Source organism: Ascaphus truei, chromosome 10, assembly GCF_040206685.1.
Source record: "Ascaphus truei isolate aAscTru1 chromosome 10, aAscTru1.hap1, whole genome shotgun sequence".
Classification (NCBI taxonomy): Eukaryota; Metazoa; Chordata; class Amphibia; order Anura; family Ascaphidae; genus Ascaphus; species Ascaphus truei.
In genome coordinates this window covers 49,500,217-49,523,531 of record NC_134492.1, presented here as the reverse complement: position 1 = coordinate 49,523,531, position 23,315 = coordinate 49,500,217, and the positions used below count along the sequence as shown (strand labels likewise).

The 23,315-nt window shown below is 44.9% G+C and overlaps 1 protein-coding gene across 1 annotated transcript in view; it reads left to right on the top strand.

Moving 5' to 3' along the window:
- Positions 1–160: 160 nt before the first annotated feature.
- The window catches only part of HMCN1 (hemicentin 1), a 302,818-nt gene continuing 279,663 nt past the window's right edge, over positions 161–23,315 (top strand). The window contains exon 1 of the mRNA XM_075616900.1: positions 161–619. Coding sequence (XP_075473015.1) covers positions 349–619 — 271 coding nt within the window. The 5' untranslated portion in view covers positions 161–348. The remainder of the gene's footprint in view (positions 620–23,315) is intronic.

Genomic DNA, 23,315 nt, shown 5'->3' with positions numbered 1-23,315 from the left:
TTGAAGCGAGGGTTGTTACTGTACTACACTCTCTTCATTGTACCCAATACAACAAGCATCCACCAGGGGGCACAGGTGAGCCATTGCACAAAGACTTAAGAAACCTTTGTTTCTACCAATAGGACCACAATCCATGTTAAAGCTGTTATAGTTCAGCCCATTGAACTGTTTATTGTTCAAGCAGTTTAAGAAAGAACAACTGAGGAACGGCACATTACAAAGACCCTGGTTTGGCTTCTTGTTAAACTATGTCCTTTACTGTCTGGTGTAATTCTCCCACTCATTTGAAGTAACCAAATGCATCTTTTTAACAGCCAGGAATTCTGGTTTTAGTAGGAACCTGCGAAGATGTTTTCTCGTGGAAAGTTACCCGTCCAGCTCCCAGTGTTACTGGTTCTCGTTCAGCTCCTTTTCCAAAATTCCTGGGCAGTAACAGAGCCGGGGACAGAAAACCTTCCAGAGGGGGCATCCACTTTAGCTTTTGTTTTTGATGTCACCGGTTCCATGTACGACGACTTAGTTCAAGTAATCGACGGAGCGTCAAAGATTTTGGAAACGTCTTTAAACAGACCAAAGAAGTCACTTTATAATTTTGCGCTAGTGCCTTTCCACGATCCAGGTAAGGAGTACCCCTTCAGTGTTTGTATATGATATTGTGTAATGTATAGCTTATTGGGGGGGGATGTATCAAAGTTTCCAAAAGCAAAAAAACAGCAGCAGATTTATTTGTAATAAATTGTTGTTTTTCTATTTTTTTTTTTTGCTCCAGTTTTGCTTTTGTTTTACAGCCGAGGGATGTTGGTACTGCACGTATCCCCCTTCATTTCCGAGTACTGATTTTGATTTCCCCTTACTAATGTAAATGTGAACCGTTTTCTAATTGTAAAAGAGTAACAAACTTTTGTCCATTTGAATTGAAATATATCATTAGTTGTAGATTGGTTGTAGGTTGGGAATCTGCGATATCTTCTAGGGGTCAAGCGTGAGACGTCTTCTAGGGTCAAGCGTGAGAGGTCTTGGGGTACAGCGTGAGAGGTCTTCTAGGTGTCCAGCTTGAGAGGTCTTCTAGGGGTACAGTGTGAAAAGTCTTCTAAGGGTACAGCGTGAAAGGTCTTCTAGGGGTACCGCGTGAGAGGTCTTCTAGGGGTCCAGCATAAGAGGTATTCTAGGGGTCCCATATGGGAGGTCTTATAGGGGTCCAGCGTGAAAGGTCTTTTAGGGGTCCAGCATGAGAGGTCTTCTAGGGGTCCAGCGTGAGGTATTATAGGGATCCAGCGTGAGAGGTCTTCTAGGCATACAGCGTGAAAGGTCTTCTAGGGGTACAGCGGGAGAGATCTTCTAGGGTCAAGCGTGAGAGATCTTCTAGGGTCAAGCGTGAGAGGTCTTCGAGGGGTCAGTGTGAGAGGTCTTCTAGGGGTACAGTGTGAGGTATTCTAGGGATCCAGCGTGAGAGGTATTCTAGGCATACAGCGTGAAAGGTCTTCTAGGGGTACAGCGGGAGAGATCTTCTAGGGTCAAGCGTGAGAGATCTTCTAGGGTCAAGCGTGAGAGGTCTTCTAGGGGTCCAGCGTGAGAGGTCTTCTAGGGGTACAGTGTGAGGTCTTCTAGGATCCAGCGTGAGAGGTCTTCTAGCATCCAGCATGAGAGGTCTTCTAGGGGTCCAGCGTGAGAGGTCTTCTAGGGGTACAGCGTGAGGTCTTCTAGGGATTCAGCGTGAGAGGTCTTCTAGGGATCCAGCATGAAAGGTCTTCTAGGGATCCAGCGTGAGAGGTCTTCTAGTGGTACAGTGTGAAAGGTCTTCAAGTGAAGAGACCAAAGATATTTAAAATGCTCTGACTGAAGCAGGGATATCCTGAAAACCCATCTTGCTGGTGGTCCTGGAGGACTGGAGTTGCCCACCCCTACTCTAGTCAGGCCTAGAAAGGCCACAAGAATAGTCACACGAATTAGTAATAATTAGCTGGAGGAATGCACAGGAAATTGGCTGGTTATTATAGAATAGCGGCAACTGGGGCATCAACAACTGTTCTTTATCAAAGGAAAACAGATCTTTTTGAACGCAATATAACTGTGCTTTGATAAATGTGGGTAGGTTTTGCATGTACCAACCTCTCCATGATGTAAAACTGGGGCAATTTTAGTGCAAAGGTGCACCAGGTTTATCAGTAAAATAATCACGTTGACATTTCTTTCCCATGGTGCATTTGGTGCATTTTTTTAATACAAGCATAGGATGGAACAATATACTCATAATATAATAATATCATGGTTATAAAAATGCTGATAAGCTCATATTGAAGTTGCAGTGTTACCAGTCAGCCAGCAGTGACATTTTAGGGATAGCTGTTACATGGAGTTTGAGATGAGGTAGCTTCAGAGAAGGCAAAGGTGGCAGTGTAATGAGATCTTTCTTCCCCCTCCTTTACCACTCCTTCGTTAACAACTTATTTTCATTTTATTCCAAGCTGTTTATTTTTACATTCATTAACATTTTTTATCTGGGCCCAAAGCCAGCCGTAAAGTATAAGGGTGGTCTTTTTGTCCTAAAACGTCTTTGTGTTTTGCTTCTGAAACGTCTTCGTGTTCTGGTTCTGAAACGTCTTTGTGTTCTGGTTCTGAAACGTCTGTGTTCTGGTTCTGAAACTTCTTTGTGTTTTGGTTCTGAAACGTCTTTGTGTTTTGACAAACCAAAAGATAGTACCAGCACTCTCTGTCTCACAGCTATAGATATAGGCAAATACCAGTGTAGGGAATATGAATAATTTAATGACACTAATAATAAACTGAAAATATAGCAACAATAGCCAATACGCCAATGCAAGAATAAATATCACCATAGAAAAAATCAAAAATTAAAGGGGGTAGAGGGGAAAGAAGGAGAAGGGGAAAAAACATGAAAGAAAAGGAAAAAATCACAAAAATGGAAAAAGGAAAGCAAACTAGGGGGGCGTCGTTTCGAGGGGTGACCTCTTCATCTGGCCCATTCCCCCTGGTCCCAAAGGGTCCCAGAGGTACTTCCCTAAGCCTTCCCTCCCCAATGTCAAATAATCCCACACTCAGCTAATGATATAAATCTAAAGTCTAGAGAGGGCAAATCACATAAGCAGATATCAAATATCAAACAATAAATGTAAATACAAGAGTATTGTCAAAGACACAGAACATATGCAGATATCAGATGTCAATCAGTGAACAAGTATAAGCAAACCCTCTATCAACAGTGCCCTGTCGAGTGCTTTGGTTCTGAAACGTCTTTGTGTTTTGGTTCTGAAACGTCTTTGTGTTTTGGTTCCGAAACGTCTTTGTGTTTTGGTTCTGAAACGTCTTCGTGTTTTGGTTCTGAAACGTCTTCGTGTTCTGGTTCTGAATAGTCTTCGTGTTTGGGTTGTGGTTCTAAACCATCTCAGTTTGTTTTGATTTTTTTTAAAGGATAGGAGAAAACTAACACTTTTCTTTCACATTTTTTAACTTTTCAAAAATGTGCTGAAAAAATAGGTGTAAAATCAGTGCTTATGCAAACAACAAAATTAAATATAAGTTGATACAGAAAAACCTTAGATACAATGTCCAAATGGTAGTCCTGGAGCTGCCTAAAGAGATAGTTCTGGTATCTTCTACCCAGAATTGGATTGAAGGGGAGAGGTGACCTCTTCTGGCGCTGAGGCAAGGATATAGATGGGTATGCTTGAGATTACTTCTGTTGAACTGTGACCTCAGGAAAAGGGAGAAAAAGACAAAACATGCAGGAATCCTGCAATGGTGTATTACCCAAGGGATAACAATGATATATTTAAGGAGCAATTTATTACAAAGTTAAAATAACCATGGATAACAATTAATGACAAATATAATTAAGAACATAAAAATGCCTAGCACTGGATGTAAAATAGACAAGTGCCTAAGCACTATCCACAACCTTGCACTTTAGAACTTAGTCCAAGATTTCTTTCTTAGCTCCGCCTGGTTAAAATTGAAAACCTCTCTGGAAGGTTTTTTGGCACCGTTGAGCCACCGTAGCAGAGGACAAACACTGGTGACGTCATCGCGCGAGCGGATCGTGTGTATTCCAGGAAGCAATTCTAGTTGGAGCACAGAACTTGATCCCCGGCAGCAGAGACGAAAACATCACCAGGCAAGCGGCGATCTCAGCGGCAAAGACCATTAAAAACCAAGTGCATATTACCTATTCACATCTGGTGAGTAGGTTTTCAATTTTAACCAGGCGGAGCTAAGAAAGAAATCTTGGACTAAGTTCTAAAGTGCAAGGTTGTGGATAGTGCTTAGGCACTTGTCTATTTTACATCCAGTGCTAGGCATTTTTATGTTCTTAATTATATTTGTCATTAATTGTTATCCATGGTTATTTTAACTTTGTAATAAATTGCTCCTTAAATATATCATTGTTATCCCTTGGGTAATACACCATTGCAGGATTCCTGCATGTTTTGTCTTTTTCTCCCTTTTCCTGAGGTCACAGTTCAACAGAAGTAATCTCAAGCATACCCATCTATATCCTTGCCTCAGCGCCAGAAGAGGTCACCTCTCCCCAGGTTTTTCTAAACGTTTGACGTAAAGCCCCCTAAAAACAACAAAAATTAGAACAGAAAAAAACAAATCAGAGAGCCTCTTTTGGGTCTTGTTTCTAATTTCGCTCGGATTTGAAAATTTGTTCTGACTTAGACGTCAAACTTTAAATCTGTGAAGTTCTGATTTAGAACCCGTGAACGTGGCCATCTTAGTCTAGCGTTCCCATGGCAACCTCTGCGGCTTCTTCTTACAGTACAGCCGGCCCTTCTGTGTGTTATGTTTCTTATCCTGACCTTCGCAGTTAAGGTTTTTTTAAAGTCCAAGGATATAACGAAGTGAGAGGAACTTAGCAGCCATTTTAATTTTGGCTTCTGGCTCATTTGCTTGGAATACAACCACTTAAAATCAGTGAGCAGGGTATGAACTCGAGAGCGGTGGAAACAGACTATTATACCACGAGGGGAAGAAATCTCTGCAAAAAAAATTACAATAAACAAGCAGCAAGAAATTTGCATTCAAGATTATGTTTACTAAGCAGTGTTATGCCATAAGTCTTCTCCAAGTGTTTGGGCCTGTGACAGAGTGAAGTCAACTCCTATCAGTTACGCCTGGGAGACATATGTCTGAGTGCTTCATCCAGCACTCATAAGGGTTTACTCAGGTGGAAGTTAGGTAGTCAGGAAGTAAGCTGACACCTGAGAGCCAGCAAGGTAGATAAGGATCTTGTTACCAGCAGTAGCTGGCTCTCTCAGACCAGAGTACATGGATATATGTGCTGCTAGACAGACGGATATAGCACACTACTTACTGCAGCCAAAGTAAGATTTGTTTCATTTGTTTCATGACTGCTTAAAAGACTCTGAAGGTTTGGTTATGGTTTAGCCAGCCAGCCTGCTAGATAGGTCTGCTATGTTAGTCAGTTTTTCTCCCAACATGGAGCAGGATTTATTTGTTTAAAGGGACAGTGTACCCGCATGTTATGTTGTAATAGAGAAATAAAGCCATTGAACGTTTTTAATTATCCTGAAACTACACGTGTGGACTGTTCCCTGACCTCGGCTACAGGCCGTCCTGCCACAAGTGGTGTCAGAAGTGGGAAGTCGGACGGCCCCTGTATCTGAAGGGCCACACAGGGGAAAAAAAAATGGAGACAATTTTTTCTCAGTTCCTTGAGCAACAGCTCCAGCTAGCAGAGAAGCAAGCTGAGCGACAAGCCCAGCAAGATGAGCAACAGGCCCGGCGAGAGGAAAAGCTACTCCAATTGCTGGCCGAAGGTCCAGCCCCAGGCAGACCAGGGATTCCAAATAACCCACCGGTGATGCTGCCTAAAATGAAGCCAACCGAAGACCCAGAGGCATTTCTCCTCACTTTTGAAAGGGTAGCCACGGCCGGACAGTTGATCGCTGGGTAATGACGCTGGCTCCACTCCTCATAGGGGATGCTCAAGCAGCCTACCAGGCTCTTCCAGCGGACGAGGCTATGGACTATCAGAAACTAAAGGCTGCTATTCTGGATCGCCTAGGCCTCACGCCAGAGACCTACCGACAGCGGTTCCGGACAGTCAAATATACAAACAGAGACAGAGCCCGGGTCGTAGCCCACCGCTTAGTAGACTTATGTACCAGGTGGATACAACCGGAACAACATACCAAGGCAGAGATCCTTGAACAGTTTGTGCTCGAGCAGTTCATACAGATACTGCCCCCCTCCTCCCGCTCCTGGGTAAAAAGACACGCTGCATTTTCCCTGGAGTCAGCAGTAAGCTTGGTGGAAAACTTCCTGGGCGACGACACCCAACAGGATAGCTGGGAACGGCCGGTGCAAACACCAGTTGCTTCCGGTGATGCTAGAGGCAGGAGAGCAGACAATCGAGGGGTCTACAACCCGCCAGCTCGGGAGATCCAGTCAACCCGATCGGAAGACCCTTTCCCATCTCGGAGGGTTCCTGGTACAAACTCCCGCAGAGACGCCCGTCCCGGGTCCGAGGCCACTGGATCACTCAAGGGAGGCCGCCACCCACAGTATTCCCTGAGAACCTGGACTCCTGTCACCCACCCGGTGGAGAGGATAACCCCACCAAACAGAAGGGAGGATCCCATCCAACAGCGGAGAGGTCCAAACACCGAGCCCCGTCGAGCGCTTCCGCTGACGACCGAGGTTGCGGACTCAGGAGATGAGGAGATGGACTGTTCATATGGCAGAACCACTGCCACAGCTTGTCTCCGAGGGGACCACAATCCGTGGTTAGTCCCAGCATCTCTGGAGGGGACAAAAGTAAACGCCATGCTGGACTCGGGCTCTGGAAAAACCCTGATCCTAGAGGGCCTAATTCCAAGCAATAGACTATCTTATTACTCTCCTTGGAATATCGACTGTATCCATGGGGATACAAAGAGATACCCGACGGCAAACGTTCTACTGCGTATCCAGGATCAAGATGCTAGCCTACTAGTGGGAGTTGCTCCCTGGCTACCTGCTCCTGTTCTACTTGGCCGAGACTGGCCCTACCTCGAAACATTGTTGGCTCCTACTCCTACGGAGCCTACTTCTCTGGTACCGGAGAAGCCCGGAGACTTGTTCCCTTTTTCCCCAGAGATTTTCCCCCGTAGACACCATGTCCCAAAGACATGTAAACAGAGACGTGCGGAAAAAGAGGACTGGTTAAGAAAGGCTGGGACTCTTGGTAACATTAGTCAGCCCAAAGGACTGCAGGTCATGGCCGGGGATGACCAGGGTGGGGAACAGATAGATACGGGAATGTTGCCAGACCTGGATCTTCCTGACTTCCGTCAGAGGCCGAGGGAGGACCCAGCTCTGGCTAGACAATATGAGAAGGTGGTACAGGTCAACAACAAGATAATGGATGAACAAGGTGTAAAAGTGTTCCCACATTTTGAACTGTTGAATGACATCCTATATCGTGTGAATAAGGTTACACAAACAGGGGATGTCATTCGACAGATGCTAGTCCCTAAAGGGTTAATTAAAACAGTGTTCACCCTAGCCCATACTCTCCCATGGGGTGGTCATTTGGGCAGAGATAAGACCACGGACCGCATCTCGTCCCGGTTTTACTGGCCAGGCATACATGGTGACATCATGAAACTGTGTGAGACATGTCCTGAATTCCAGTTAACTAGCCAAAAAGGACAGAAGCCGGCTCCCTTGGTTCCTCTGCCCTTGGTAGCCATCCCATTCGAGAGAATTGGGGTAGATCTGGTCGGACCTTTAGAACCAGAGGCTGCTGCTGGACTTCCTAGAGACAGCAGAGCATGGGGGGAGGCTGCTGCTATCCACTGGTCCCGGGGGGACTCTGCACGCTGGAGATGGGCAGATGTCTGTAGCCTGGAAGACCAAACTTTTATGCTTGTTGAAGAAAGCGCCTAAGAGAATTTCAACTAATTTTATTTCAACATCAATTTATACTCGTTGTTGTAGATTATGCCACCAGATATCCTGAGGCCTTCCCTCTGAGATCAGCCACTGCTAAACAGGTTGCTCACAGGCTGTTAGAACTGTTTTCTAGGGTAGGACTTCCCCAAGTAATGTTAACGGACCAGGGAACAAATTTCATGGCAAAGTTAATGCAGGATGTCCTGAAGTTATTGAAGGTAAAATCCGTCCGGACCTCGGTCTACCATCCTCAGACTGATGGATTGGTAGAGAGGTTTAACCGTACTTTAAAAACCATGCTTAGGAAGTTTGTGGACACTGAAAAGCGAGCTTGGGATGAACTTCTCCCTTTCCTGTTGTTTGCAGTACGAGAAGTTCCCCAATCATCCACAGGCTTCTCCCCGTTTGAGCTCCAATATGGACGCCAACCTCGGGGTATTCTCGACCTACTGATGGAATCCTGGGAGGAGGAGCCTTCCCCCTCCAAGAATACCCTTCAGTATGTCATAGACCTTAGAAACCGCCTAGACATGATAGGTCGGTTTGCTAAGGAAAACCTCAAATCGGCTCAAGAACGTCAAGAGAGGCAGTACAACCAAAATGCTCGCTTGAGGGTCTTCCAACCTGGGGACCAAGTGATGCTACTACTACCGACATCAGAGAGTAAACTCCTTGCGAAGTGGCAGGGTCCTTTCCAAGTTCTCCGCCGCACCGGGGAGGTGAACTATGAGATCTCTCAACCAGGGTCCAGGAAGGGTAAACAAATCTACCACGTGAACTTCCTGAAACCCTGGAAAACGATGAGATCGCTGTTCATTCACCCTCGGGAAGGAGAGACGGATTTGGGTCCACAGCTTCCAAAGGGTAGTACGTACAATGACTATCAGGTTCCCATGGGAGGGCAGTTAACAACGGAACAAAGGTCAGACCTACTAGAGGTATGTGACCAGTTCCCAGATGTTTTTTCTGAGCTGCCAGGGCAGACTGATTTAGTGTCGCATAGGATTGAGACAGAACCTGGCGTAAAAGTACGGTCCCGTCCCTATAGATTGCCAGAGGGCCGAAAAGACCTGGTAGAGAGGGAGATAATAGACATGTTGGAATTGGGCGTGATCGAGGAGTCCCACAGCGAATGGTGTAGCCCTATCGTGTTGGTCCCTAAACCAGATGGGAAGGTGAGGTTTTGCTTCGATCTGCGAAAGGTAAATGCTGTATCCAGATTTGATGCATATCCCATGCCTAGGGTGGATGAATTGCTTGACTCGCTTGGTAAAGCAGAGTATATCTCCACCCTAGATCTCACGAAAGGATATTGGCAGATACCTCTAGCGGAAGAATCCAAATGCAAAACTGCCTTCGCCACCCCTCTCGGTTTATACCAATTCGTCACTATGCCATTTGGGTTACATGGGGCTCCAGCCACGTTCCAAAGGTTAATGGACAAGGTACTACGACCCCATAGGGCATATGCCGCGGCCTACTTGGATGACATTGTCATCTATAGCAGACACTGGCAGTCGCATATAAAAAGATTAAGGGCAGTCCTAATGTCCTTAAGAGAAGCAGGGCTCACTGCAAATCCCAAAAAATGTGCCCTGGGTAAATCCACTACAAAGTACTTGGGCTATGCCGTTGAGGGAGGGATAGTAAGGCCACTAGCTAGCAAGGTGGCCGCCATAAAGGAAGTCCCCACCCCACAGAAAAAGACACAGGTCCGCGCCCTTTTGGGGTTAGCAGGGTATTACAGGCGGTTTATCCCCAATTTTTCAGAAATTTCTGCACCCCTAACAGATCTGACAAAAAAGAGTGCCCGACCCAAGTTAAATGGTCTTGGGAGTGCCAAGACGCCTTTGACATGCTTAAAAAGTGCCTGTCAGAGGGCCCCGCTCTTCGGAGCCCAGATTTTAAAGAGCCCTTCATCATCCAGACGGATGCCTCAGAGGCCTTGAGACATTATGTCGCCGGAGTACACTTCACCCTGGTCACTGACCATGTGCCCTTGAAGTGGTTAAACACCATGAAGGATGAAAACTCAAGGTTGACCAGGTGGTATATGGCCCTCCAACCCTTCTCTTTTGATATTCAGCATAGACCTGGAAAGGACCATGGAAATGCTGATTTTTTTGTCAAGAGAAGGAGTGGAGGGTCGGGCTTCAGCCGTGTGGGACAATAGCCACACACAAACAGGGGAGGTATGTGACAGAGTGAAGTCAACTCCTATCAGTTACGCCTGGGAGACATATGTCTGAGTGCTTCATCCAGCACTCATAAGCGTTAACTCAGGTGGAAGTTAGGTAATCAGGAAGTAAGCTGACACCTGAGAGCCAGCAAGGTAGATAAGGATCGTGTTACCAGCAGTAGCTGGCTCTCTCAGACCAGAGCACATGGATATATGTGCTGCTAGACAGACGGATACAGCACACTACTTACTGCAGCCAAAGTAAGATTTGTTTCATTTGTTTCATGACTGCTTAAAAGACTCTGAAGGTTTGGTTATGGTTTAGCCAGCCAGCCTGCTAGATAGGTCTGCTGTGTTAGTCAGTTTTTCTCCCAACATGGAGCAGGATTTATTTGTTTAAAGGGACAGTGTACCCGCATGTTATGTTGTAATGGAGAAATAAAGCCATTGAACGTTTTTAATTATCCTGAAACTACACGTGTGGACTGTTCCCTGACCTCGGCTACAGGCCGTCCTGCCACAGGGCCCAATTTCTTATTGGGGCTGGAAAGTGTCTTATGGCCATAAACCTTTCCCCAACTCCTGCTCAAATAATCGTCACTGCCATTTGCTCCTTTTTCTGTAATGACCAGTTTTCTTTGGAACTCCAAGTCGCTCTTTAGGAACTCTAGTACAGTATGTCTTCCTGGTAGCTCCATAATAAACTTTGTGCACATCCTCAATGGACCCTGCATAGTTCTTTCCACCCTTTCCAGTTGCTCTTAGTAAGTATTCAAGAAGTACAAATTATTACTATCCATACAAGATGCGATTGTCACTTTTCCTAACCCTTGTATTGAAGCCTCCTAATTCTCCTCATTCATCAGGGCACAATGACGGCCGTGCTGCCTCAGTTAGGTTAATAGTCCTTCCCTTGGATCCTCTCCACAAATATTGGGACCCTAATAATGAACTCTTCAGCCTTGTGCTTTGTTTCTCTGTTGGCCAAGTTCATACAGATGTGATCATCGTAATTGGTTCCTTTCACGCATTTTTTAATCAGTGCAAAGATCCTTTCAAACCTGTGAACCAGGACAGAACTATCCAGGAGAGTTCTGATGGTCTTCGGATCAGTGGTTAAGAAATAATCTTTAGCAGTGATCAAAGTTACTCAGAAACAGTAATGACTGGTCCTCCACCAGAGATCCGAGGACCAGCGGACCTCTCCGGCATAGTTTTGTGCTGCTATCAGTAATTTGAAAAACCATCAAAAGTTTCATGGAAAACCATGTCCTGATTCTATTTCCAAGAATGTGTATTTGATTTTTGTGTGTGTTTAAAACAGAAATCCACTCCACTCACCAAGAAACATACATATATTTCTTTTTACCAATGTGAAATCCTTTTGCTACTGTTTATAACACACATCTTTGCGTTAAAAGTGGCTGTGCATCGGGGAATCAGTTTCACAGGGGGGTGAAGAGATAGAGATTTAAGTATCAGGCCCATTGACTTATATATCTACCAAATACTCCTTTGTGCAACATGTGGAGAGATACCTGTGAGCACACCGGGGATACCTGGGAAATACTTTATGCTAGTTGGAACCATTTGAATATGTTTTGCATATTCAAATGAGCTTAATTCGCAGGTATCTCAGATGTGTTCCCACATGTTATATAGAGGAGTGTTTAGGGGGGTATTAGTCTCTTTCTCTCAGGGGTAGATCCTCAGAACTGCTTACATTTTTAGCGTTACATTATCGCCATTTTACGTATCGATATCTGTAACGCGTATCCCCGCAGTGGCTTAATATTATGATGTCCTCACATTCACATGAAAAATAGCGCATCGATAAGTGTTAACAGACTTACTCATATGCAAATCACATGAAAAATAGCGCATCAATAATTGTTAACAGACATTAGACTTACTCATATGCAAATCACATGGTAATGGGCTGTTTACCTAACAGCGCAGATCCTCAGATCTCAGCGCACAGGAGTAACGCTGCGATATTTAGCACCTTTCCAAACCCTGCGTCACATCCAGACTCTGATTATCACTGCGTCATTTCTGGGAATAGTCTAAAAGCAATGTACGGAGTATAGGACTTAACTCTTTCCTGCCAAAAAGGGACATGTCATACAAAGATCAATGTCTGAAACACAGCATAAACTATATTAAAGTGATATGTCTGTGTGAACTAATATGGTACATTATGTAAGTGTAACAGGGTATGTCTTTTCTGCCTGTCTTTCACCTCCCTGTTATGTAAGTCCTGCTAGCTGCAGGCTATGACAGGTTAATTCTGTGGACTTGTGACCCCCCTTCATGCTCCTCTATGATGGACAGAAGTAAGGTGGTGACTCATGGCCTGTGTAAGCCTATCAGGGATAGATATAGACCATGTGCCCGCCCCTTCTGCTTCCTGATTAGAGGAAGAGCCAAATTGAGTCAGTCCTGCTCTTGAGGTGGAAGAGAAAGCAGTAGAGCTGTGAGTCTCTCCCATGGCGGGATAAGCATGCTCACCCCCAGCCTTTGGGCTGGGGGAACATCTGATTCAGCCACAGATGCCCTGTAAGATCAGGGGCAATCACCATCCAGAGGCCTGGGACCTCTGAGACTCTGCATCGCTGTGAGGAAGAACTGCAGTGACTGCCATGCCAATAAAGACCCTTATTTGTTACACTCCTGTCTAAGTATCAGACGTATGCAATAGTGGGAACTGATCTCTGGACACCCTGGAGCTCACTATGGCTGGAGGCGCTAACACCAAGAGAAAGGGCTACAGAGAAAGAACTGTCGTGATCTCCATACCACCGCAGATCCAACTCAGCTCTCCTGATCCTAACAGGTATCCGCACCACACACAGGTAGCAGAACCTGGGGGGGAGGGAGAACAGTGCTACATAAGAAATAATGACCGTCAGCTGCGGGTTTCCAGATCCGCCGCCCCTAGGCACTTACCTGCTTCCGCCTCCTCCGTGCTTTCGCCCTCCATCTTCTTCGAAATCGCAGCATCAAATGACGCTTCTGCCTCTCCTTACATCTCGGCCCTAATTTCTCACTATGCACCATCCTGACTCTTGCGTTCTGTTCAAGGATGTCTTCTCTCTACCCCTTTTGTATTTAAAGCCCTCTCCCGCCTTAAACCCTTCTCACGGACTCCCCCACACCTCTGGAATGCCTTCCCCTCAACACCTGACTAGCACCTTCTCCCAACTTAAAACACACCTGCTTAACGAAGCATATGAGTAGCTCTGTGGCTAATACGATACACCTGATACATAAACCTTGACCCCTTGCAGTCGCACTTACCAGAACGCCCTCCTACTGTCTCTGTATGTTCTTCCTACCTACCAATTAGATTGTAAGATCTTCGGAGCAGGGATTCCTTTTCCTAAATGTTACTTTCTTGTCTGAAGCACTTCTTCCCATTATGTTATTTATATTATTTATATGATTGTCATGTGTATTACTGCTGTGAAGCGCTATGTACATTAATGGCGCTACATAAATAAAGACAGACATATATACGCTGCGGACATCACCAACGTGATGTCACACGTGGTCCCATTACCATGGCAATGCGACATAATTTGACACGCAACGTTGCGTCACCATGGCAACGAGATGCCGTGTGACATTGCAGTGTCATTTGACGCTACAGAAAGGAGGTGGACGCGGTAGCATGTAAGGAATTTCCCATCACGCCCGATAGACCCGAGAGTGCGGTCTCTGTGGATAAGGGGGGCAGAAATTTGTGCCGCCCTCAAATTTTGCTGCCCTGGGCCAGAGCCTATCGGGCCTAGTGGGAAATCTGCCACTAATGACTGTATTATGTATATAATTAGCATTAACGATATGAGTAAACCTCAGTAAGTTTGTGAAAAGAAAATATACTTCAGCGCATAGAATCAATTGAAAAGAGAACCCTATGTCTCAGAGGCTAAGGAATTCCAAATAAGACCTCACTCTACATGTGTATGGTACAAATAACATTAAATTTTAATAAAAATAAAACAAAAACTTGATACTTAAAAAACAATTGTCCCAGCTGGGTGCAAATTACACCAACACAATATTAAGCATATAAACTAAAAATAAAAACATTTATCTTAGTATAAGTTTCTGAAAAAGCAGGCGCTTTTCACTTTAGAAAGCACCCCTTATGTACATATATTTACTTGCATGCATATATATAAACATTTATATTGTCTGCAGTATTAGTGATCTCTATGGTAGGCTTGTACGTCCTCCCTGGGGGAACAATTAAGACTATTGAATCCTTTTTGGGAACCCCCTAGGTGGCACAAACAAAACCCAACACGGATGATCACCAATAGCTGACTCCAAGGAGAAATCACATAAACATGTTATATCAATAAAACCAATGAAGTTCAGCTGATGGTACTGTATGTGGCAGTCAAATTTGTTAATGAGAAAAGGTAGTAGTACTAAACGTCTTCGTTTAGGGCACGCTATATAAAAAATGCTCGAATTTGAGATAGGTTGGTGTAAGTGATGGTAGGAATAGTCAATCTTTATATTCCCGTACTTGTAGTATATGTGGCTGGGTAAGAGGGAAGAGGTAAAAGAGCAGTCCAACCCCTGACAAAGCCTTTGACGGGAGAAACGTGTAGGGTTAATTATACAAACACTTGAACCTTTAACCAGTCAACGAAGTGGTGTATGTGTGAGAAAGACACATCTATTCAATTTTTCTGTTGGCGCCAACACTCCTAACATTGTGGATACCACATGATCGACGGGGGACGGCTGGAGTAAGAGATGCGAGTTGAAGGACGCACACGTAAGACGCAAGACGCTGAGACACCAAGTTAGCAGCGCCATTTGGAGGCGTACCACGTGACCGCTAAGATACTTGCGGACGGAGAACCGCATTGGACAGCAGCAGAGGAGAAAGTGGAGCAGCTAGTGGGTCGCAGTACCGCAAGGACGTGTGCATCAACCACTCGACTAAGCCAGAGGCGACAAGGAGCAGAGAGGAACTGCTCCCACCTGTAGTGTCCTACAGATACTCAGTACAGGTAACTGCTGTCTGCACCTGGTCAGTGGAGTCACAATACCTCTCAGTTGAGAGATCAAACACAATTGTGGAAAACTTCAAGTTTTGTGTGAAGAGCCAGGAATGCTCCAGGTGAAGGGATAATACACGTATATACTCAACCTGTGTATGCACATTAATCCATTTTTTCACTTTGTGAGACCTGCAAATAGTGTGTAAGATATCTCCTCAAGAGATCTGTGTTTCCACTGCTCTTTTACCTCTTCCCTCTTACCCAGCCACATATACTACAAGTACGGGAATATAAAGATTGACTATTCCTACCATCACTTACACCAACCTATCTCAAATTCGAGCATTTTTTATATAGCGTGCCCTAAACGAAGACGTTTAGTACTACTACCTTTTCTCATTAACAAATTTGACTGCCATCAGCTGAACTTCATTGGTTTTATTGATATAACATGTTTATGTGATTTCTCCTTGGAGTCAGCTATTGGTGATCATCCGTGTTGGGTTTTGTTTGTGCCACCTAGGGGGTTCCCAAAAAGGATTCAATAGTCTTAATTGTTCCCCCAGGGAGGACGTACAAGCCTACCATAGAGATCACTAATCCTGCAGACAATTTAAATGTTTATATATATATATGCATGCAAGTAAATATATGTACATAAGGGGTGCGTTCTAAAGTGAAAAGCGCCTGCTTTTTCAGAAGCTTATACTAAGATAAATGTTTTATTTTTAGTTTATATGCTTAATATTGTGTTGGTGTAATTTGCACCCAGCTGGGACAATTGGTTTTTAAGTATCAAGTTTTTGTTTTATTTTTATTAAAATTAATGTTATTTGTACCACACACATCTAGAGTCAGGTCTTATTCGGAATTCCTTGTCCTCTGAGACACAGGGTTCTCTCTTGTCAATTGATTCCATGCACTGAAGTATATTTTCTTTCCATCTATTCTTTATATACATATGGGAATTGAAGACTTCCTTCTAATATACCTCAGCTGCAGGCGTCATTCCTTTTATATAGTGATAACAAAACCATTACTACCATTGTTGCAAGCTCATTTAGCGCCATCTTTTTCCTTTCTCAGTAAGCTTGTATCTGTGTAACACATTTTTCGCAAAGGAGAGCATCATTAATTTGATCAACCTAAGGTTTCTAGACCGTTTCTTGGACTATCATTAAGACTAGTATTTCCATAACCATATTAGGGGAGAATTAATTGGTAATAGGACATATTTGTAGTGACAGGAAGTATAAACAAAAAACTAGAAATTCAATTAATACCAGACTTTTGGCAGCATTGAGAAATTGTCAAGGACAGATAATGTTAAGAAAAGTAAACATCAGGTCTCCCTAACCATTTTTCCCAGCATGGAACTAATGCGAATGAAAGTCCCATAATGCATCTCTCCCACCGGATACAGTGCAAACTCAATGCATCTTCTCCTGAACCAAACCAAAGTTTGCTGAAGTTCAGAAATTGCGACTTTCCTACCGCTGGCATTTCTCGGTCCACGGCTTGCCACAGAAGCTTGACCACGGCAAACCCCAGTCATGAGCAAAGTAAAACAGTATGTGTCTGTCATTTTATACTACTCATATATCACATAATAATATAGAGTAGTTGAATCACCTCCAATAGCACAACGTACCCTGTAATCTATAATGACACTCTTTGTTACGTCTGTGACAGAAGAGCAAAACATTCGTTTTGACCTCATAATCTAAACTTTCATTAAGAATTTTTTTCAAAAGTAATACTTCATCCCAATTATATTCAGAGTTCAAATGTTAACAGACTAGTTTACAGCCAAGAATGTTCAACATCGCACAGGGCAGCAAAGCAGGTTTTAATCCTCAGGCAAGGAATTGTTCAATCATTATTCAACCGCTTTTGAATTATTATACAGTTGGAAAGTTCCTGCACCAACATTTACACATTCCTATATACTGTATACAGAAAAAGGGGGGTGAAGGTGCGCAGCTAAAACATGGTGTGACATACAAAGTGAATACAGTGTAAAATAAACAATATTGTGGACCTTGTAAGTGTAAAACACTAAAGTTGCGTCTGCAGCCTTTCTTGAGGGGTGGCTCGACACCCCTAGAACTGGAGAAAAGACAAAAGAATGGTATGGGTGTGAGACACACTTGCACTGACACCATACCCCCATAGAACCCCTGCGGAGTCCTTGAATTCTGCTGCATAAATAGTGTGTATTTTTATTGTTTTTTATTGTACTATGTATATTTTATATGTTCTGTTTCTTTTTACTGAAACTATTTGCAGACCCTTAATGAGCAATTTGTTGCACCTTCATGGATTGGTGCAGTAATTTGCCACCTTAATCTGTGATTGGGGGCTGTTTGGTATATAATTGTGTATACTCCCCCAGCTGCAGATATTCCCTGAAGTAACTTTTCGTTACGAAACGCGTTGGAATGTGTTTCTGCTTTTATTTTATACCATTTATACCATTTTGTTGCCAAGATGACCCTTGGTTTATCTCTCCCTGTCCCCTGTGACATCTCTTCCCGTTTTGTGCACCACGCGCCGCCCTGTGTGTTATACGCCGCTTTGGACGCTCCTCTAGACATTGCAACAGAGGGGAAGTCCGTGACGTCCCCAGCAGGTGCCCCACGAGTCGGAGAGGCGTGCTGTCGGCGTTTGGCAGTAGTGGGACTAACGGAGGCTGCTGTGCCTCGCTACGGGACTTGTGTGCGGGACTCAGCACTGTGTACTCACCATCCAATCACCCTGAGACGGAGGGAGTGTACTCCACGGATCCAAGGGGTTTACTGCCTGGATTGATGACCGCTGGTATCCTGTTTTTCCCTTACATCGGTAGAAGAGCAACGTTTCCAGCCGTCCCTCTGTGTGGTAACCCCACTAATCCATTGCTTGCTTTTATCTATTCTGATGTACGCAGAACTTATTACCCTTTAGTAAAATTCACTTTTATTTACTGTGCTTCACTATGTGCGTTGTGCGCCCTGTTCTTTTGTCTTTTATACTGTTTACAGGTAGTACTGAATTTACACATTCCTATATATACACAGGTAGTACTTTATTTACACATTCCTATATATACACAGGTAGTACTTTATTTACACATTCCTATATATAATACTATATTTACACATTCCTTCTGTATATATAGTATTGTATTTATACATTCCTACTGTATATACAATACTGTATTTACACATTCCTATAAATAATACTGTATTTACACATTCCTATAAATAATACTGTATTTACACATTCCTATATACTGTACTGTATTTAGGCCGTGATTATACAAAAAAACGGGCAGGCGGCTCAAAAACAAAATACAAAAATCCAATTCAAGTAAACATAACTTTAGCGGCGTGCGTGCGTGCCACCTGGAGCTGCAGGGCGGACAACTGGAGGGGAGACAGAATTTCGTTATTGGCCGGTGTCACGGGAGACCAGAACTTTTAACACCTTAAAACCTGGATCCTTTGATTGAGCAAAGCTAGAGATAAAATAAATTGTGGTTTATTTAAAAATGAACATACACAGCTTGATTTACGAAATAATACGAATTAACACTTACTGGGACAGGGGCAAAATGATACAAAATGTTCCTGGAACGAAATTCCTAGAAACAAAGTCTCTTGGCACCAATTCCCAGGAGCGGGGTTGGTGCGCAAATAGAGCCGCGAAATAGTCTTTGGCTAGTGGCGCTGCTCGCAGACACTTTTTCTCTGCCAAAGGTACTCCGTTCGTTATTCCGCCGTAGGATTGGTTCTAGTTTCCTTAGTTCTTACGAACTATCGACTTAGGTTACTATGTGGTAAAGTTTCAAATCCAGCTCAGATTAATCTAACTCCTGATCGGCTGCACAGACTTTTAAAAGCACCAAAGTCCTATCTGGACACTCTGCAGCGAATCGTGGTGTGGAAACAAACTTCCCACCTATGGCAAGGTTGCCAGTACTTCATGGAACCGGGCAAAGGGGCTTCAAGGTATATGACGGGCCTGCGCGGACTTGGCACCTGTGCCGCTTAGCATACCTAACCAACCCCACTTCCCCCGTGACATCTTGTCTCCCTCCCCGGAAATCTGGACATCTGCTAGGGGAAAGCTGTTTACATCTCCCCCTCCCTACTTAGCACTTTAACATGTCAAGTCTTTGTTAACTCCGGACCTGGTCAGACATTCTGGGACCATCCCGCAGGGTGCCTTAGAAGTCCGGGGTTAAATTATGCATGACTCACTTGCAGGGATGTCCTGCCATATACCTTTTGATCATTGTACTTGTGAAGCAAGTGTTTCCGCTGCTCCACCTGCTTGAAGGAAAACTTCCTTGCTCTTATTGAAAACACGTGGTAGGGTTTAACGTCATGTCAGTCACCCACCCACCCAGTAAGTCACCTACCCACTCATCCACCCAGTCAGTCAGCCACCCAGTCAGTCAGCCACCCAGTCAGTCAGTCACCCAGTCACAGCCAGTCACCCACCCACCCAGTCAGTCACCCACCAACCCACCCAGTCAGTCACCCACCCAGTCAGTCACCCACCCAGTTACTCACCCAGTCAGTCACTCACCACCCACACACTCAGTCACTCACACACTCAGTCACTCACACACTCAGTCACTCACACACTCAGTCACTCACACACTCAGTCACCCACACACTCAGTCACCCACACACTCAGTCACCCACACACTCAGTCACCCACACACTCAGTCACCCACACACTCAGTCACCCACACACTCAGTCACCCACACAGTCTGTCACCCACACAGTCTGTCACCCACACAGTCTGTCACCCACACAGTCTGTCACCCACCCAGTCAGTCACCCACCCACACAGTCACCCACCCACACAGTCACCCACCCACAGTCTGTCACCCACACAGTCTGTCACCCACACACTCAGTCACCCACACACTCAGTCATCCACACACTCAGTCACCCACACACTCAGTCACCCACACACTCAGTCACCCACACAGTCTGTCACCCACACAGTCTGTCACCCACACAGTCTGTCACCCACACAGTCTGTCACCCACACACTCTGTCACCCACACACTCTGTCACCCACACAGTCTGTCATCCACACAGTCTGTCACCCACACAGTCAGTCACTCACACACTGTCACCCACACAGTCTGTCACCCACACAGTCTGTCACCCACACAGTCTGTCACCCACACACATCCTTCTCCTCCTCCACCGCAACAACTCTCACTATTTAACGGCCAATATAAGTGACGCATTGCTCTTTCCGGGAGAAAACACGACTTAACGCTGCGTTAGCAGCCTTTGAAGACACATGGTAGCGTTTAACGTCATGTTGACTTAGGTTAGCATAACATTAAGGGGGCAATTCTATGTAGGTAGAAGAAAGCCGTCTGTGTAGCTCCAAGGCAAACAACCCAGTGGCTAAAAAGCCTGATGTAAATCTTTGATGGAGAGTATATGAAGTGAATAGGAAGGGAGGGGGAGCTGGTGAGATACACTGCTAGCAAGTCTGCAGTGCGTTTAGATGCCCAGTTGCATGATACACAGTATAATAGGATCGGTGAGGAGTTGCTTGTACTCACAATAAGTGCCGTCCTCCGCTGCTCTCGCTCTCTCTGCCGGTGTCACGTGTCCTTGGAAGGATAGTGATGTCACATCCCGGCGCGGCCCGATCCAAAGTACAATACAGACAAGTTGTAGATCGATGCGGAACCACTCCAAAGGACGGGGACTCACCAGAGGATGATTAAAATCGGGAAATATTTATTAAACTACATAAAAGGGGACACTCAGGACAAACAAAAATAGGGGATCCTCCAATTCTATGTAGTCCGAAGTGGGCGTCCAATCCCATTGACCTGAGTGGAGGTTTCGGCCACAACAAGCCTGAATGGCCGCTTCGGATGGTATATGGTAGAATAAGGCCCTACGTCGTCACTTAAAGCAGCAATCCTGCTTTCCATTTCTTTCTTTTAGAGTTATAAGATTGAAGAAGGGGGTCTCCGGTGCTGAGGCCGGGGGCTTCCAGTGCTGAAGCAGGGGGTCTCCAGTGCTGAAGCAGGGGGTCTCCAGTGCTGAACCACGTTCATTTCAGCTCCAGAGACCACCTGCTTCCCAAGATATATGTACCTCAGTAGGGGTGCTGGTAGCAGCTCCAGCTGGTCTATGTGGGGCTATCAAAATGGCTGCTACTGGCGCCCCATATGTAGGTCAGTATCTCAGAGAACAGGGGGTTCCAGGAGCGGAAATTAATGCAATTCTGCTCTGGAGACCCCCTACTTCCCACCTGGGGAGGGGAACATTTGTGGGGGAGAATATGCTACCTTAATAATGGAGCTTTGGGGATCTGGACCTTTCATTGATAAAGTGTGTGAAAAGAAGTAACTTCTTTTGCCCACTATGTGGCGCTGTCCCTATAAAGAATGATCTTTCTAATCGCATTTGCAATTTCCCTTCATTTCAAATAGCTGAGCACACACAGTTACAAGGCAGGTAACGATATGACCATGATATGACCATGATATGACCATGTCCATGATATGACCATGCCGTCTATAGTTGCAATGGTTTGCGGCTGTCAGGAAGTGTAGGCAGTTTGTAAATAGTTCATACAAAGAGATGGTTGCATCTTAATGACAATAAGTGTCCCCGAAGACTTCCATTCCTCTGACACATTTCCTGACTTCTAATGATCTGTGTATATGTCTGTGTATATGTCTGTGTATATGTCTGTGTATATGTCTGTGTATATGTCTGTGTATATGTCTGTGTTTGTTTATTTCTCTGTTTATTTCACCGAGTTGCTTAGATTTCGTGTAGTCAGGGAAACGGAATTATTTGTAATGAATACTAGTTAATTTAAAAGAACACATATGAAACCAATTTGGAAAAAGCAGCAGATTGTGTTTAATATAAAGCAGCAGTGTGTCAGGGGGGAGAGGTTATACTACTTTGTATAATGATAATAACGGTATTCATAGAGAAAATTAGGCTATGTACAAGGCAACTGCCACTATATATATATGATGTGTGTGTGAGTCAGTGTGCTCTGTGTGTATCAGTGTATGAGACAGTCTGCTCTGTGTGTATCAGTGTGTGTGTATATGTGTGTCAGTCTGCTCTGTGTATCAGTGTATGTGTGTATATGTGAGTCAGTCTGCTCTGTGTGTGTCAGTGTGCTCTGTGTATCAGTGTGTGTGTATATGTGTGTAACACCTTTTGCCCCCCCCCTTCCCCTATCGCAGATGGGGACCATGTGGGGAAATACAATTGTGTTACCAGGTGTGGTGCGTTACCTGATAGGGTCACAGAAGGCCTGAACCTCCGCCACTGGGAGCCTGGGGTTACATGATCATTCGTTGAACACAGCGCCTGCACCTGTAAGGGTTCCCACCTTAGTGGGATGGTCCTCTTACAAGAACCACAATAATAAAACACGCACACAGTGTATGCTAATAACTGTTTACTATTGCTAATACTCAGTGGTTGACAAATCACCAAAAAATCTACTCGCCACACAAAAAAATCTACTCGCCACCTAGTACCAAACGTGTGCTGCTTGGGCCAATATTTACTCGCCCGGGGGTTAAATCCACTCGCCCGGGGCGAGCAAATGTATAGGTTTGTCGAACACTGCTAATACTAATAACTTCGGTACCTGTACCACACAGAATAATGCATATAGTCATACACATAGAAGTGCACTGGGTGCACACATCACCATAAATATTCCCTCCTCCAAAGTACCTTGGGTGCTGGGCACCAATCCCCTGATGTACCTCTATGTCCACACCCACTCAATGTGTTGGAGATAGCGCTATCCCTTTAAGTCAGGGGTGGGGAACCTTTTTTCTCCCAAGGGCCATTTTGATATTTATAAAATCATTCGAGGGCCATCCAAAATTATCAACTTAAAAATTAGCCTGCTATATTTGGTGAAACATTTAATGAACTCGCCACTACTGTGATGGCTGGAACTGCTTCTCTTTGGGTGACTGACTGACACTTGGGTGGTGGGTGACTATGACTGACTGCGGGTTGTGTCTGTGCGCACGCACACACACAGAGCAATCGGGCAGGGGGTAGGGAAATCAGACTCTCAGACCCACTCTCACTCTCAGACCCACTCTCACTCTCAGACCCACTCTCACTCTCAGACCCACTCTCACTCTCAGACCCACTCTCTCTCAGAC